Source organism: Neopsephotus bourkii, unplaced genomic scaffold (assembly GCF_033783945.1).
Source record: "Neopsephotus bourkii isolate Nb327-2 ecotype Australia unplaced genomic scaffold, CSIRO-AGI_Nbou_v1 NB_1574, whole genome shotgun sequence".
NCBI lineage: Eukaryota > Metazoa > Chordata > Aves > Psittaciformes > Psittacidae > Neopsephotus > Neopsephotus bourkii.
This window is the reverse complement of record NW_026902050.1, coordinates 2,829,560-2,845,200: the sequence shown is the minus strand read 5'-3', so window position 1 is coordinate 2,845,200 and position 15,641 is coordinate 2,829,560. Positions and strand designations below refer to the sequence as shown.

Sequence of the window (15,641 nt, the reverse complement as noted above, 5' to 3'; positions counted from 1 at the left end):
GGCTCCATACAAGACCAGCAATTCGATACAGAAATCCTCTCGCTACATTGACAGGACTTTGGTTCAGCTTGCAGGGGCAAGGAGGAAGCAGAGTACGGCCAACTACCAACAGAGGAGTAACAGAGTTTTACCTAGGCAACGACTATGCTTCCAGAGATGAGAACATCGCCATTTCTTGGACATCAGAGCACCATTCGCACTCCTCCAGCGTCAGAGCAAACGCGGAAAGCGGCACACAGAACCGCCAGCACCGCACGGGTGCTCGACCCCAGCCCCGACCGTGCAGAAGCACCAGTGAGCGGCGGCAGCGCCGACTGCCACACCGGGGCGAGGGGCCGGTCACCCAGAGGTGCTGAGGCGAGGGCGCGCTGGACCCCAGCCACCCCCCCCCAGGTGTCCGGAAGAGCGCGGAGAGCGCACCCCTCCCTCCGGGACGGGGCACCCTGGGCCCCCCGCACCTACCTGCCGGGCGCGACCGCAACCGGACCCACCGCCGACGGGCGCCCTCCCGCCAGCCCCGCACTCCTCCACCCGGCGGTCGGCGCCGCAGCCCCGCCGTTCCCGCCTCGGCCTTGCGGAGCCCGGCGGCGCGGGGGGCGGTGCTGTGCCGCGCCCCTCCTCTCCTCCGCCCCTCGGCGCCGGCAGCGCGGAGGGCTGGGCCGCGCCGCGCCGCCCGCTGCAGCGCTCTGGTCTGCTCCGCTGTGAGGAGGGAGAGAGGGACGGGACCGCCTCGCCCAGCCCCGCCGCCCGCCGCCTGGCCCGCGCCTCGCCGCCCGCCCCGCTCGCCCCCACCGCCGCCCGCGCGAAGATGGCCGGCTGGCAGAGCTACGTGGACAACCTGATGTGCGATGGCTGCTGCCAGGAGGCCGCCATTGTGGGCTACTGCGACGCCAAGTACGTCTGGGCAGCCACGGCCGGCGGCATCTTCCAGAGCATCACGGTAAGGGCGGCGGCGGGGAGGCAGGGCAGGGCGCGGGGAAGGGCGAGCCCGGCCCTGTGGGAGCGAGCGTGGCCGTTAACGGCGGGGCGAGGCGGCGCACGAGGGACGGGGGCACCTTGCGGGGCGGCGGGGGAAGGCGGCGGCGGGCCTGGCGCCGGGGGAGCGAGCCCGCGCTGCCTTTTTGTCTGTGGCTGCCGGCGGTGCCGCCGCTGGGGCCCTTCCCGGCGGCGGGGGCGGGGGCCGCGGCTCGATGCGGTGGGACCGCGGGAGGCGGCGGGAGAGGCCGCGCGGGGTGTGCGCGGTGGGGCTTGCGTAGGGCCGCCCGGGCCCGGCGCTGCGGCGAGGCTTACGTGCGCGGCGTAGGAGGCGTTCGTGAATGCCCACCTCGCCGCTGGCTCCATGTTTTTCATCGCCAAGATGGCGCACTGCCATTGATTCCTCCCTCCCCATCCCCCCCACCCCTGTCCGTCCTTCGCTTCTGCTCCCGCAGCCACCCCGCTCTGCTCCCATCGGCACCGCTCCCGCCGTCCGCCAGGCCGGGCGGGACCCGTGCCGCCGTTACGTAAGGGCCATGCGGGGCTGCCGGCATGTTGCAGCGCGGCCTGCCCGGGACGACCCGGCGGCAGAGCCGCGCCCCGCCCCAGGCGTGGAGGGGCCCGGTCGCGGTTCGAGAGCTGGAGCAGAGCGGGGCCGGTCAAGGCCTACGGCTGTGGCGGCGGCCGCGCAGTGCTGTGCCGTGATTGGGGCGGCAGGGCCCGTCGTGACGCTGCACTTTGAGGCCGCCGCTCTGCAGCAGGGCCCGGCCCTCCCCGGCTTTCCCCCGCCTCACCGGGCTGCGCCGCCGCCCGACCCCCGCGACCGCGCTGTCCTCCCGGGGTGGGTGCTCTCCACCCTCACGTAGGGATGGACGGTGGCCCCAGAGCCGGGCGGTAGCGCGTAGAGGCACCGCGTGTACCAGCTGCCCCGAGTATGCGGAGGCGCCTCAGCAGCGTGGCTAGGGCCGAGCTCGTGCCCCGCCGGTGCGGGCGGGTGGCATTTGAGCCGATCTTTCGGGGATGAGTGCAGTAGGTGTTTGGGTTCCACAGGGTTAGTGCGTTCTATCGCCAAGACACGGGCCCTGTGCTTAGCTAGTTTCAACCCTGAATCACCTCCCTTAATGAGAGCTTGGAACCGAGAGTCGCTGCAGATTTGGGCTGAGGTAGTCCAGGGCAGCGGATCCACTGCTTAAAGTGGTAATAGACCAGTTCAGTGCAAACTGTGACTAACAAAGCACTGTGTGTGAGCAGGGGGAAAGGTACTGTCTGATCGTCTCAACACAAGACAGGATGTTTTCTGAATTGAAATAAAACAATAAAATACTGCCCTACTAACTATGGACTTTTTTTCTTTGACAGCCAGTAGAAATAGATATGATTGTAGGAAAAGACCGAGAGGGTTTTTTCACCAACGGTCTGACCCTTGGTGCAAAGAAGTGCTCTGTGATCAGAGATAGCCTGTATGTTGATGGTGACTGCACAATGGACATCAGGACAAAGAGTCAAGGTGGTGAGCCAACGTACAATGTTGCTGTAGGCAGAGCTGGCCGAGGTAAGCATGATTTTCTTCACTCTCAGCTCACTAAATTAAGAGTATGACCCTAAGCATAGACTTCAGCTATTAAGAAAACCAGGCTCCTGTATTTAATGGTTAATTTCGGAAGTGACGCAAGGAGGGTGGATGGCAGTGGCCTGGCTGGCTGGCTAGGTCTTTGGCTGGTTATCATACTTGTCCCTGTTCCTATCTGAGCATTAGGCTAGGAAGCGGTTAACCAGATCCCTGGCAAGCAGGGAAGAGCAAGCTACAGCTCGAAGTAGGCTACCAAGTATAAGGTAGCTTGGTATCTAAAGCTTATGGTAGTGATCTAGTAATGGTCAGTAGTGAATCTGACTCTTATGTTGTAAACTGTTGAACAGAAGGTTTATTCTGCAAAGATGTGAGTTCTTGTGTGAATTTCTCCTGCTCGCCTCTTACAAGTTCTACACTAACTCTTCTTGCATTCCTGTTGAGCTCTCTGAAGTCTGTGAGCTAAAAGCCCATCCAGTTTGGTATCATTGAGAAACTTGCTTTATGCTAGTACACCAACTCCTTGTGCTCGTCACTTAACTTTTAGTGAAACCTATCATGGGGAAGGCACTAGATTTGGATGTAAAAACATGCCTCGAAATACTGGCTACAAGTAGCAGGCCTTTGTGTTCAAAATACTTGGCCTAGCATTTTTTGCCTTGCTGTGAAGCAGATTGCTGAGCAGCGGACTTTTGCTTATAAGTATAAAAACAAAACTAGAGCAAAATTTCTCTGTAGGCTAAAGCTGTTGGCAAAAATACCGGAAGAAAGTTACAGCACTGAAGTGAAATAAGGGGAGTTCTGGTTCTGCTACTGGTTGTGAAATGCCAATGAACTGTTTGTCTTAAGCTTTCTGTGAGGGAATTGCTATGGAGATGTACAGTCACCTGTAGGTAGGCTGACTGCAGTATTTCCAGTTACAGTATTCCTAGCTTGGGAAACAGCTGCTGTGCTTGGGGAAGCAGAGGGCTTATTGTGTCTGTGTACCTGCTGGTGACATCTGCTGGCAACTCGCAAGTAGTGTTTACTGGCTGAGAAGACTTTGGATATTCTTGTCCACTAGACTGCTGGAATAGAGAGGGTCAACGCCGAGATCTTCTTTGTGTTTTGTCTTACACAAAAAGCATGTTTTCTAGTTGCATGGTTGTGTGAAAAGTCTTAGATCTCTGACCCCATGGGTTTATTGAGGCAGTTACTGTTTTTCACACCAGTAGTGACCACTACAGAAAAGAATGTAAAAATATTCCCACTTCTGCTCTAAAGTTACACTTCTGGGGAAAAGCTTTTTTTTTTATTATTATTTTTTATTTAAAGATGCATCCAGGGTTTCCGTGATGGTGGATGGTGCTGATAACGGAGAGGCACTTGTGATGCTTTTTTGAGATACTTGGTTGCATTTTTCTTAGCAGTGAACTCTTACGACTTACATAGTCACGTAATATTCACGAGGATAACTCATGCCTTCCCCCAGCCCTGTCTATACCTATATTTTTACGAAACTCCTGTTAAACTAGCTTTATAGCCAAATACTAAATCTTGAATTTGAGTGTGTTTATTACACTGCCTAAAACTTGCATTATTTACTTGTCTAACACACTCTTTTTAAAACTTTTTTCTTTTCTCTTTCAGTCTTGGTCTTTGTAATGGGCAAAGAAGGGGTCCATGGAGGCGGATTGAATAAGAAGGCATACTCAATGGCAAAATACTTGAGAGACTCTGGGTTCTAGTTGCTAGGCAGACTGTTAAGTATTAGGGGAAGATTGCTATTAAACTTTCCTGGCGGTGAGCTTTAAACCTTACATTCTGGAAACTTTATTAGCAATGCAGGGTGATGGGGTATGAACCTGTGTCTCCTTTGTATCCCTTTGTTGGTGGGGAAAGGTGTTTTCTTTTTCTTTTTTCTTTTTTTTTTTCCCTTTAATTCTCTTCATTTCTGTTTTGTTTCCTTGTGTACTCCAGCATTGGTTATAGTCATGGGAAAGGAAGGTGTCCATGGAGGGACACTCAACAAGAAAGCATATGAACTGGCTTTATACCTGAGGAGGTCTGACGTCTAAGCAGCCTCTCCCCATCCACCTAGCAACTCTCTTCATCACCACCCAGTTGTGTTCAGTGCTACCAGACTGTAGATGATAGTTTGTGTTTTTTATTTACCCATTTCCTAATGTCATAATTCCAGTTACCCTTTGTTCATTTATATGTTAACCACTGTATGTAACCAAGTCCCATATCTGGCACCATTACTGCACCACAAAGATGATATGCATGATACCTTGAAAAACTTTTGGGTGGGGAATATGCCAAGTGTAGGCTTTGCTTTGTCTTAGCAGTTAGTGTGATATTGATGACTAAAACAACTTAAATACACTAAACAAGGTGCCGATTGTACAATCTAATTTGATCAATGCCTCTTCAGCACTTTGAGCAATTACACAGCTCACTAGTCTTCCTTTCATAGAGCATGGTTGGGAGGAAAAAAGTGCATGCATATCTTTACTTCTGTCCCTCTTTATTTTTTTATTCCACGTGTGTTTGCTCACACCCGTTTTTATAGTGCCTGGTTTGTTTAACCAAGTTGTGACTCAGAAGCTATTAACGTTCTATTAGTTTTGTTGTTGCACTTCACTCTAGGCTTAAGTCTTTTTATTTTTTTGTCATGATGTCTGAAGCTTGTACTGCTTAACAAGTGCAATCACAAAACTGTGGAAGAAAGGGTACAGACGCACTTCCTCCCATGACCTTAAAGCCACATCCCGAGCAGATCCCCACAGACATTCCATCGTTGCAATAGCTCAGGCACTTTTTTTTTTTTTTTTTTTTTTGCCAGCTCCTGTTCTGTAGTTGAATTGTGAAAGGCTGCCATTATGGACATTAGATAGCCCAACATAACCATCTGGAGTGTGTCTGGTTTCAGTTTTTCATAGGACCAATTTTAGTTTGCAGCTTGGGGGAGTCATGGGGTGGGTTTGTGGGTTTTTTTGTGTGGTTTTTTTTTTTGTGTTTTGTTTTGGGGTTGTTTTTGTTTCTTTTTCTTTTTTTTTTTCTTTTTTAATATGGAACTACAATGTCCTTGTGGAAAACTGCCACCTTCAGCTACACCGGGCGCTCTGACTGACTCCAGTCTTTCTGCCAGATCATTCACTGGTAAAGAGTTTTGCTGCTCTGAGGCCAGTGTTTGGATGAAGGTTGGTAGTTTGAAAGCTAAACTGTCAAAATGATGCCATTTCAAATTTTAAATCTTCATTTGGCCTGTCACACCCTTGCTGCAGAAATGATGGAGTGAACTGCCTTGTGCACTAGTCATCTGAAATGTCTGTAACCAAACTCTCAGTTCAGACACGGTACTAACTTGTATGTCCATTTAAAGAGAACTACAGAACTCTGTATACAAAAGAATAAATGGGAGATGGTATTGGTTGGAATAACTGACTTGGCTGTCTTGTGATGAATTTTTTTAATATGTATTCTGTGCCATACTATTGTTAAAAAAAAAAAAATGAACTGTTGCTATTGTGAGATGGATTTTAACTGACTACGAGGGTTTCTTTCGAATGGCACTACTGTAGGGACATTCTAGTCTTTGCTTCTATTGTTGGGCCTTGTGGATAATGTACAGATTTAAACGAATTCTTGTTGCTGATTTGTCCATTTCTTTCCCTGCACTTTGTTACATCTGGGATACAGTCTAACTCATCTGATTTAATATGCATTTCAAAAAATGCCATAACTATTAAAAACACCTTGTTTACAGACAGATGAAATAAATTTATTCCAACCAAACAAAATCCGACTGTTGGTAATTTTTCCCCTCCTAACAGAAATCCGCTGAGGCCCTTCTTCACTGCATGGCTGACTACACTAATACTAGATGTAGGTGCAGTTCTGAGTTTTGTAAGAGAGCAATAGTGTGATAATACCTCTTTAGTCAAAGGCCAGGCCCCCTCTTGGGTAAATCATCTTAAGTGAGATACCTTGTCACAGAACTCCACATTTATCTGATTAGGGTTAGAGAGTTCCCCTGCCACGTGGGTACCTAATGTACAACCCCTGGAACAAAAGCTAGAGATCTTTGCCATGTTACCTACTCATTAGGATATGTTGCAGTGTAACCAAGGTCAGCTCTCCACAGGGTAAGAACATGCTCCTCTTGGAAAGGGCAGAGTTAAGGTCTCTCTTACCCCAAAACAATTCTGCCTGGCTTTTGGCACTTCTGCTATCCAAGGTGGGCCCTGTGAACTAACACAGCATCGGTGAGATGCAATAGTGGACAATGGGAGCGTAGGGGCTGGGAAAGAAAAGCCCAAACCACAGGAGGTTAGCTAAGCCTCTGCTTCCCTGGGTCCTGGAGATGACCATTAAAATGCCTTTGTTTTCCCCTGCATCTTAATCTTCAGTGTGAATGTTGTATCTGCTCCTTTGCTTGCCACTAGATCCCAACCTAACCTAAAACCTTTGTATGCAAAAGGTCTTGCCTTCTCCAAGTACTCCAGTTGTTTGGTGTCTAAACTTGCCTTCCAGCTGCTAGTGTTAGACAAGAAAAAGCTCATAGCACTTAAGGTTACATTTAGTAGTAACTCATACAGAGGTTGCAAACCTTTCATTTCTCCCTTAAATGTGTGTGAATCCTTGTTTCTTGTTTTGCTCTGTATCTAAACTGTCTAAACCCAATTTAACCCAACTCATACCCTGACTGCAGAACTTTTTTAGGGGGAGGATCACTCCCCAGACCTTTTTTTGTAGTAGGCCCATAGCTGAAGTTAACTGTAATGGCACCTCAGAGGCAGGAACAGCCACCAGCAGAACACACCAAATTCCTTATTAACACTGTTAATCCCCCTCTCCTGAACAGGTATCAGTACGTCACCTGTACACTTTTTCTTGGTAATAATTAGGTGCTGCTCAAATTCATTTTTCAGACGTGTTTGTTGTTGGATTTCCACAGCAGAATGGTGTCTGTGTACCCAGTTTACTAGGGTCTGTGCAAAGTATACTTCTTGAATAACTGATAAATTTCACATTTCCGTATCAACAGATGATTTAAATACTGAGGGTTATTTTTCTATGCTAAAGGCCTGAGCACTGAATCATGATCTAGGTCACAAATTTGCATTAGTATTTTCCTTGAAGTTATGAGAAGAAATACAGTGAAATGCTTTGGTTCAGACATTGCAAAGTTCCATGTAACTGTTTTTTCTGCTGAACCCAAGCCCTGTGCAGTCCTGCACACCTATCATCCTCCTTTTGCAATGGATCCTCCTTTAGCAGGATAGCGCCGCTTAGCTTTGGGGTGCCTGAAATGCAATTGTGAATGCACTGACAACATCTGAACAGTAGGAACCCATTTTAAGAAACATCTTTCAGCTTAGTAAGTTTTCAGAAATGTTTTCACATTGGGACTTAACTAGGCATACATACACTGAAAGTGGAATTTTACATAGTGAAAATACACCCTTTGTCATCAACCCCATGGATTGCTGGTGGCAGTGATTTGAAGATGAGTCATTCTTTCATTATTATACCTTTTCCATGTCTCATTCTGCAAAATAAACTTTCTCTGCTATTACCCAGTCCCAGAGAACTGATTTCCTTTGCCAGGCTGAAGCAAGGAGGGTGTTGCTGCTTGGTGTTTTAGGTCAGAAACAACAAATGGAAACCCCTCACCTGCACTCACCGCCATCCAGGGTTCAGTGTTTTCTGACTTCCGGAACACAGGCTCACAGATTGTAGCTCTACAGGTGTCAGCAGGTGGGCAGGAAATATTAACAGCACCCTGGTCTTCCTTCCCTCTCCCCCACACAAATTACACGTACAGACCCAGACTCAAAACTTCTGACTAAAAGTGAACAACAGTGAGGTTTTCTGTTTAACTTGGTCCTCCTGCACACAGTGCTGCTCAGTCCAGCACTTTGGGCTGTGATACACAGTGAAGTGTAGGCTGTTTGCTTACCAATCTTAATAGCTGCATTTTCTGGATCTTTAAAAATACTTTAACCTTAGTAATAAATACAGAAGACTACACCATGAGTGTACGTAATGCAAGAGTTCAGTAAATTCCTTTTGATACTTAAAGTGGAAAACATGTTTATTAACATTCTTTCAAGCTTTCCTTATTCAAGGCCATGTAAAAAAAATCTCTGCATTTTGAGTATACGTGTGTTTTTACTTTCTACATAGTTACAGAGGTATTATATAACATTTACCTTTTTCATGATACACTGGTAAGTACTGAGTTCTGTTAAACAGTTATAAGCACTTGTCAAATCAGGTATTTGAAAAGAATTTTTTTTATATATACATAGTTTAGCAGACTAATGCAGCATAAAATGCTCTTTAGTGAGAGGTATATGAGTTGAGGATCAATAGAATACTTACCTAAATTATTTTTTGATGTAGAACAAAACCTCTGTTTTGGCCAGCCCCTTTTCTTCTCCCTCCCTCCCCCACCCCCCCTCCCCGACTCCCACATCATCACTGGAAACCAGACTACATCACAGTAGCAGGTAGGGATAGCTAATCCATTTATGGTGATCTTGTGAACTACTCAAAACAAAACATATATTCTGAGTTTCCTTATGCTAGGAATTGCTCAATGGAACTGCTTAAACTCAGCTACTTTGGCAAACTCCACAGTTTGGAATCTGCTTTGAGATAAAAGTGGTATTTCTTCTGCTTTGTTTTGATATTTCCACCACATAGAGTATCAATCTGTTCTACATTTTTCTTTCAGAAGTGGTGACAGTTTTTAGGAAAACTCCATACAAACATGCAAATACATTGTTCTGTTGGGCTTCAGGGGTAACACATACCATACATGTAATAAATATTGCTGTCAGTATGACCCGGTTGTAGCTACAAAATGGAAAAAAAAAATTACTTCCAGATAAACCCCATTTCAACAAGATACATTTAGAGTCTGTGATAATTCTATTGATATAAACTATTAACATTATTTATTAGCATTGTGAAGTCCAGTTAAACTGTTCATTTTGAGAAGACAGAATGCGCGACTGAATACCTGTGTCAGAAATAAATCTCTAATGATTTAACCATAGTACTACTACATGAACTGCTGCTCCTATTGAAGAAACCAAATGGATTAGAGATTAAAAGATATTCCCTATGTAAAGGTTTGTGAAATATAGCCTTCAGAATGCTTTTGTTCGTACACTATTCATCATTAGTAGTCTTAGACAGTATTTGCCACTCTGTACTCCCTTTCATCATTGGGCTGCAGTTGGACCACTACACTTTCTTCGTTTGTTCCATTTTCTGCATCACTGCTATCAATATTGTCATTGTCATCTTCCTCATATTCTGAGGACTCAGTCATGTTCTGATGGGAATGAGATTCTGAGAGAGCCCCAAATGACTGAGTACTAACTGAGGCTAATGGCCTAAGCAAGGGAGTGTTTTCAGACACTTCATTCTCCTCTTGACTACTGTCTGTTTCAGAGTCAGAGTCCCCCTGAGAAGGGACCACTTTCTGCTTACATACAGGACACGTTTTTTTTGTTTTTGTCAGCCATGGGTCCACACACTTGCAGTGATACGCTGTTAAAAAACAAAACACAAGTCCACCATTAACTGAGTGAAAAGGACAAGGAAACCTGCTGAATTGTATTTATGCTTAGTAACACAAGAGAATTTTAGAGTTTAACTCAGAACTTTAGTCGCAAGTTTGCTGGCATGTAGACTGCCTATCCTTCTGTACAAAACACCTAACGCATGATGATCTTGGCCAGGCAGATATATGAAATGAATGCTTATTTCCTCTGCTGAACCAATCCGAGAGCAATTCTGCAATGGGCCATGTTTCACAAAATAAGCTTTAAAAGCTGCTTGAGGATCTATGCCCATCTGTACCTATCTTGCAGCAAACATGTCCACGACCATTCTCCTCATAGTGCCTTTAACTTCCACTGATATGAATTGAAGCACCTTGTTATTAAATAAAATTACAATGTGATTGTGCCAATAATAAATCAGTTCTACAGTTGGCACTGTGACCAGACTGGCCTGGTTTAAAAAAAAATAATAATTTAAAGTGTCTGTCTTATGCTATTAAAAACTATGCTCTGCTTATTAACAGAGACTTGTATCTGGCAAAGAGCATATTGTGTTTAGTACATGTTAAAACCCACGAGTAGCATGCTCTCCATGAAAACTTACTGTAGTGGGGTTTTTTTGTCATCAATCTTTGATACTGGTGATTGGGTTTCATTAACTTTGCAGTCCCTAGCTGGGACAGATGCTATGGATCTGTTCTTTCTCTTCCGAGATCTCTTTGTCAGCCTGTTTTGAAATTTTTATGACTGGGACCTACAAAGCTCTTAAGTCTGTCACCTGCTGTGCTGACTATGGATGTAAGGCTGTAACATCAGCTGCCTCTTTTTTCACATCTCTTAGTGATGTGGCATTTGCTGTTGCAGTGCTTGATCAGAGCAGGAATCTAATGAGGAAAATTCTGGGTAAAACTGCATCCAGCCAAAATGGCTGTAATACAGTTAATGGACTCAGAGGCAGAAAGGGGTCTCAAGCTAGGAAGGATGAATCTATTGTGATAAGAGTGGACACAGGTTTAAAAAAATAAATAAAAATATAAAAATTAGAGCTGCTCTTGGGCCCAGGTCTCTTAGAGACTTCTAGATAGAAGCTCTTAGATGCTTCTTGTATTTGTATGCACTTAAAAGCAGTCTTGCCTTGTGGATAGACATGTACATGACTACTAGATGCACCTTCTGCAGTGGGCTGTATTTCAGAAAGACTGTTCACACAGTATGGTATTTTACTTGTTACAGTATAAATGTTCTGCTAATTTTTGCAGTGACAACACTGACTTCCAAGTGCAGCCAATGCAGCAGTGTATACAGTTTCAGGCTACAGGACAAACTACATCACCTTGTCCAATGTCTTTGTCACTAATACCTGAATTATATTTTTATGGTTTAACTACCTTGGAGAAACCAAAAGCCTACTTTTTCTAAATGTAAAAAGTAACTCTGGAATGTGTTTCCCCATTAAATACAGACATTAGATGAGACACATAGAGATGTGTGCCCGTCTACGGGGTTATGATATAATAAACATCACAGAAAGGTGGTGGGATGGCTCCTATGACTGGAGTGTTGGAATGGAAGGTTACACACTCTTTAGAAAAGACAGGCCCAGCACACAGGGAGGGGGAGTTGCTATTTATGTTAGGGATAGGCTGGAGAGTATGGAACTCTGTCTGGGGACAGGTGAGCAGATAGCAGAGAGCTTGTGGGTCAGGGTTAAAGGGAAAACAGTGATGGGAGACATTACTGTGGGGATCTGTTAAAGACCGCCTGATCAAGAGGAACCTGTGGATGAAGCACTCTATAGACAGATAGGAAAAGCCTCACGCTCACAGGCCCTTGATCTCATGGGGGACTTCAACCACCCTGACATCTGTTGGAATGACGGTACGGCCCGGCACAAGCAATCCAGGAGGTTCCTCAATTGTGTGGAAGACAACTTCTTTCTGCAAGTAACAGAGGAACCGACAAGGAGAGGTGCCATGCTTGACCTCGTGCTCACTAACAGGGAAGGGCTCGTTGGAAATGTGGTGCTCAGGGCAGCTTTGGATGCAGTGATCATGAGATGGTCGAATTTGAGATCCTCAGGACAGTGAGAAGAGTGTGCAGCAAGCTCACTGCCCTGGACTTCAAGAGAGCAGACTTTGGCCTCTTCAGGAACCTGCTTAGTAAGGTTCCATGGGATATAGCCCTAGAGGGCAGGGGGGCCCAAGACTCTTGGTTGATATTCAAGGATCACCTGCTACAAGCTCAGGAGTGTTGCATCCCAACTAGAAGGAAGTGCAGCAGGAGGGCCAGGAGACCTCCTTGGATGGATAAGGAGCTGCTGAGGAAAATTCAAATGAAAAAAGAGGCGTATAAGAAGTGGAAGCAAGGACAGGCAGCCTGGGAAGAGTACAGGGATGTTGTCCGGGAAGCTAGGGACCAGGTCAGGAAAGCTAAGGCCCAGTTACAATTAAACTTGGCTAGGGATGTTAAGGAAGAGGAAGGGATTCTACAGGTACCTAGCAAATAAAGAACAGACAACGTAGGCCGCCTCTGGAAACTATTGGGAGAACTGGCTACGCAGAATTTGGAGAAGGCTGAGGTTCTGAATGACTTCTTTGCCTCAGTCTTCACTGGCAAAGGCTCTGACCACACCACCCAAGTCTTGGAAGGTAGAGGCAGGGACTGTGAGAATGGAGACCTTGGGGCCACTGTAGAAGAGGATCTGGTTTGAGACCATCTTAAAAATCTGAACATGCACAAGTCCACAGGACCTGATGAAATTCATCCGTGGGTCCTGAAGGAGCTGGCAAATGAAGTTGCTAAGCCACTGGCCATCATATTTGAAAAAATCATGGCAGTCAGGTGAAGTTCCTGACAACTGGAAAAAGGGAAATATAACCCCCATTTTCAAGAAGGGGAAAATGGATGACCCGGGGAATTACAGACCAGTCAGTCTCACCTCTGTGCCTGGCAAAATCTTGGAGCAGATTCTCCTGGAAGGCATGCTAAGACACATGAAAATCAACAAGGTGCTTGGTGACAGCCAGCATGGCTTCACTAAGGGGAAATCCTGCCTGACCAATTTGGTGGCCTTTTATGATGGGGCTACAGAACTGATGGACAGGGGTAGAGCAGCTGATGTCATCTACCTGGATTTGTGTAAAGTGTTCGACACTGTCCCACATGACATCCTTGTCTCTAAATTGGAGAGACATCAATTTGATGAATGGACCACTCGGTGGATAAAGAAGTGGCTGGAGGGCCACACACGAACAGTTGTGGTCAATGGCTCAATGTCCAGCTGGAGACCAGTAACGAGTGGTGTCTGTGTTGGGACCAGTCTTGTTCAACATCTTTGTTGCTGACATGGACAGTGGGATTGAATGCGCCCTCAGCAAGTTTGCCGATGACACCAAGCTGTGTGGTTCAGTTGATACGCTGGAGGGAAGGAATGCCATCCAGAGGGACCTTGACACGCTTGTGAGGGGGGCTGATGCCAACCTCATGAAGTTTGACCATGCCAAGTGCAAGGTCCTACACCTGGGTTGGGGCAATCCCAGGCACAGTGACAAGCTGGGCAGAGAAGAGATTCAGAGCAGACCTGTGGAGAAGGACTTGGGGGTACTGGTCGATGAGATAATGAACATGAGCCAGCAGTGTGCGCTTGCAGCCCAGAAAGCCAACCGTATCCTGGGCTGCATCAAAAGGAGCGTGACCAGCAGGTCGAAGGAGGTGATCCTGCCCCTCTACTCTGCTCTCAAGAGACCTCACTTGGAGTATTGTGTGCAGTTCTGGTGTCCTCAACATAAAAAGGACATGGAACTGTTGGAACAAGTCCAGAGGAGAGCCATGAGGATGATCAGGGGACTGGAGCACCTCCCATATGAAGACAGGCTGAGAAAGTTGGGGCTATTCAGCCTAGAGAAGAGAAGGCTGTTTGGAGAACTCGTAGCAGCCTTCCAATATCTGAAGGTGGCCTATAGGGATGTTGGGGATGGACTCTTCATTAGGGACTGTAGTGACAGGACAAGGGGTAACGGGTTAAAACTTAAACAGGGGAAATTTAGACTGGATATAAGGAGGAAATTCTTTCTTGTTAGGGTGGTGAGGCACTGGAATAGGTTGCCCAGGGAGGTTGTGAATTCTCCATCTCTGGCAGTGTTCAAGGCCAGGTTGGATGAAGCCCTGGGTGACATGGTTTAGTGTGAGGTGTCCCTGCCCATGGCAGGGAGGTTGGAACTAGATGATCTTAAGGTCCTTTCCAGACCTAACTATTCTATTGTTCTATGATTTAGAGTACAGTGTTAAACCCAGATGTCCTTTCATGTGTACACCCAAATTAAAATACAAGCTTTTTCTCTCTTTAAAAGAGCTTTTTTCTCTTTTAAAAAGAGCTTTTTCTCTATTTAAAAAGACAAAAATAGTTTGTTCTGTTCCCAATCTGTACATACACTCCTGTATATTAGCAAAAATAAATTTTATGTATCAATAAACAAGTTCACTGTGGGGTTTAGACACTGTGTTTTAGAAAGCTGTTTTAATACAAATGCCAAACCCAACATACAGCTGCTTACCATGAGAACATGGAAGGATTCTGAGCTTGTCTCCATCCTCATACTCATCCAGGCAAATGGCACAAACATCGTATTCATCTCCTGCAGCACATAATTGAGAATCGGTTTAACAGATTTGCAACAGACCTTTGCAAACACATGCATACAGGTTCTCTTACTCAGCTTCCCAGGCTGAAGAAACTACTACTCTTCCCTGTCCATGCAAGGGGCAGGTTCTTTGAAACTACATAGGTGACTGCTGTATTTCTATCCTTACTTATTAAAGCTACAGCTCATTCACTTTCCCTTCAGGTTAATAAATGTTTCCAACTATGTGAAGCACTGTATCTGTAATACTTGTTCATTCTTATAAAAAGATTAAAGAAATTCATAAAAATTCCTGTTTCGTTTTTATCAAGGGCTTTTAGACTGTCCTTTTTACCAATCAAATTTCCTGAAGATGCTGGCTCTTTGAAGTTTGCAGTTACACCAGAAGCTTATGCCCTTCTCATAACCTGAGTTAATCAGTTATAAAAAAAAAATCCCAAAACCTGCGAAGAAGCAGAGTGCACTGGTTGATCACTACGGTGTTGCTAGTGTGATATAAGTGGGGAAGAAGAAAAATGCAACAGTAGAGAGCACCAAAGACTAGTCTTTCCAGAAGCATTAAGTACTGTTCAGGAGTCTGTAATGTGGCCACCTGTATCCTCAAAGATTAATTCAAACAGAAACAAAAAAAGGGTATTAATGATCACATAACAGAGAAACTTATCATACAAGAAGAGTAAAATAAAATAGCCAGATATTTTTAATAGAAATATTTCAAGGCTGAAAAGGGATTCATTCAGCCTTCTCTATCAACAACACAGAGGAGCAATATCACCCAGAGAAGCTGGGGCAGGGGAGAGGGGGGAAGAGCTATCATCAGACCAGGAACTGCTAGGTTGGAAGTGAAAAGAAAGAAGACAATGGAGAGAAATAAGCCTAGATCCCCCAATTCCT

The 15,641-nt window shown here is 45.9% G+C and overlaps 2 protein-coding genes across 3 annotated transcripts in view; one reads left to right on the top strand and one right to left on the bottom strand.

Moving 5' to 3' along the window:
- The first annotated feature begins 633 nt into the window (after positions 1-633).
- Positions 634-15,641, top strand: part of PFN2 (profilin 2) — a 135,307-nt gene continuing 120,299 nt past the window's right edge. Inside the window, exons 1-3 of one of the 2 annotated variants that reach the window (XM_061371516.1) lie at positions 634-940; positions 2,335-2,527; positions 4,502-5,506. In XM_061371516.1, the coding sequence (XP_061227500.1) occupies positions 809-940; positions 2,335-2,527; positions 4,502-4,599 (423 nt within the window). In that variant the 5' untranslated portion in view covers positions 634-808 and the 3' untranslated portion in view covers positions 4,600-5,506. Of the gene's footprint in view, positions 941-2,334; positions 2,528-4,171; positions 5,507-15,641 lie in introns of both variants that reach the window. The other variant, XM_061371515.1, reaches the window with a different exon arrangement.
- Positions 8,607-15,641, bottom strand: part of RNF13 (ring finger protein 13) — a 45,305-nt gene continuing 38,270 nt past the window's right edge. Inside the window, exons 9-10 of the mRNA XM_061371518.1 lie at positions 14,661-14,741; positions 8,607-10,093 (exon numbers count right to left, since the gene is read on the bottom strand). Coding sequence (XP_061227502.1) covers positions 9,729-10,093; positions 14,661-14,741 — 446 coding nt within the window. The 3' untranslated portion in view covers positions 8,607-9,728. The remainder of the gene's footprint in view (positions 10,094-14,660; positions 14,742-15,641) is intronic.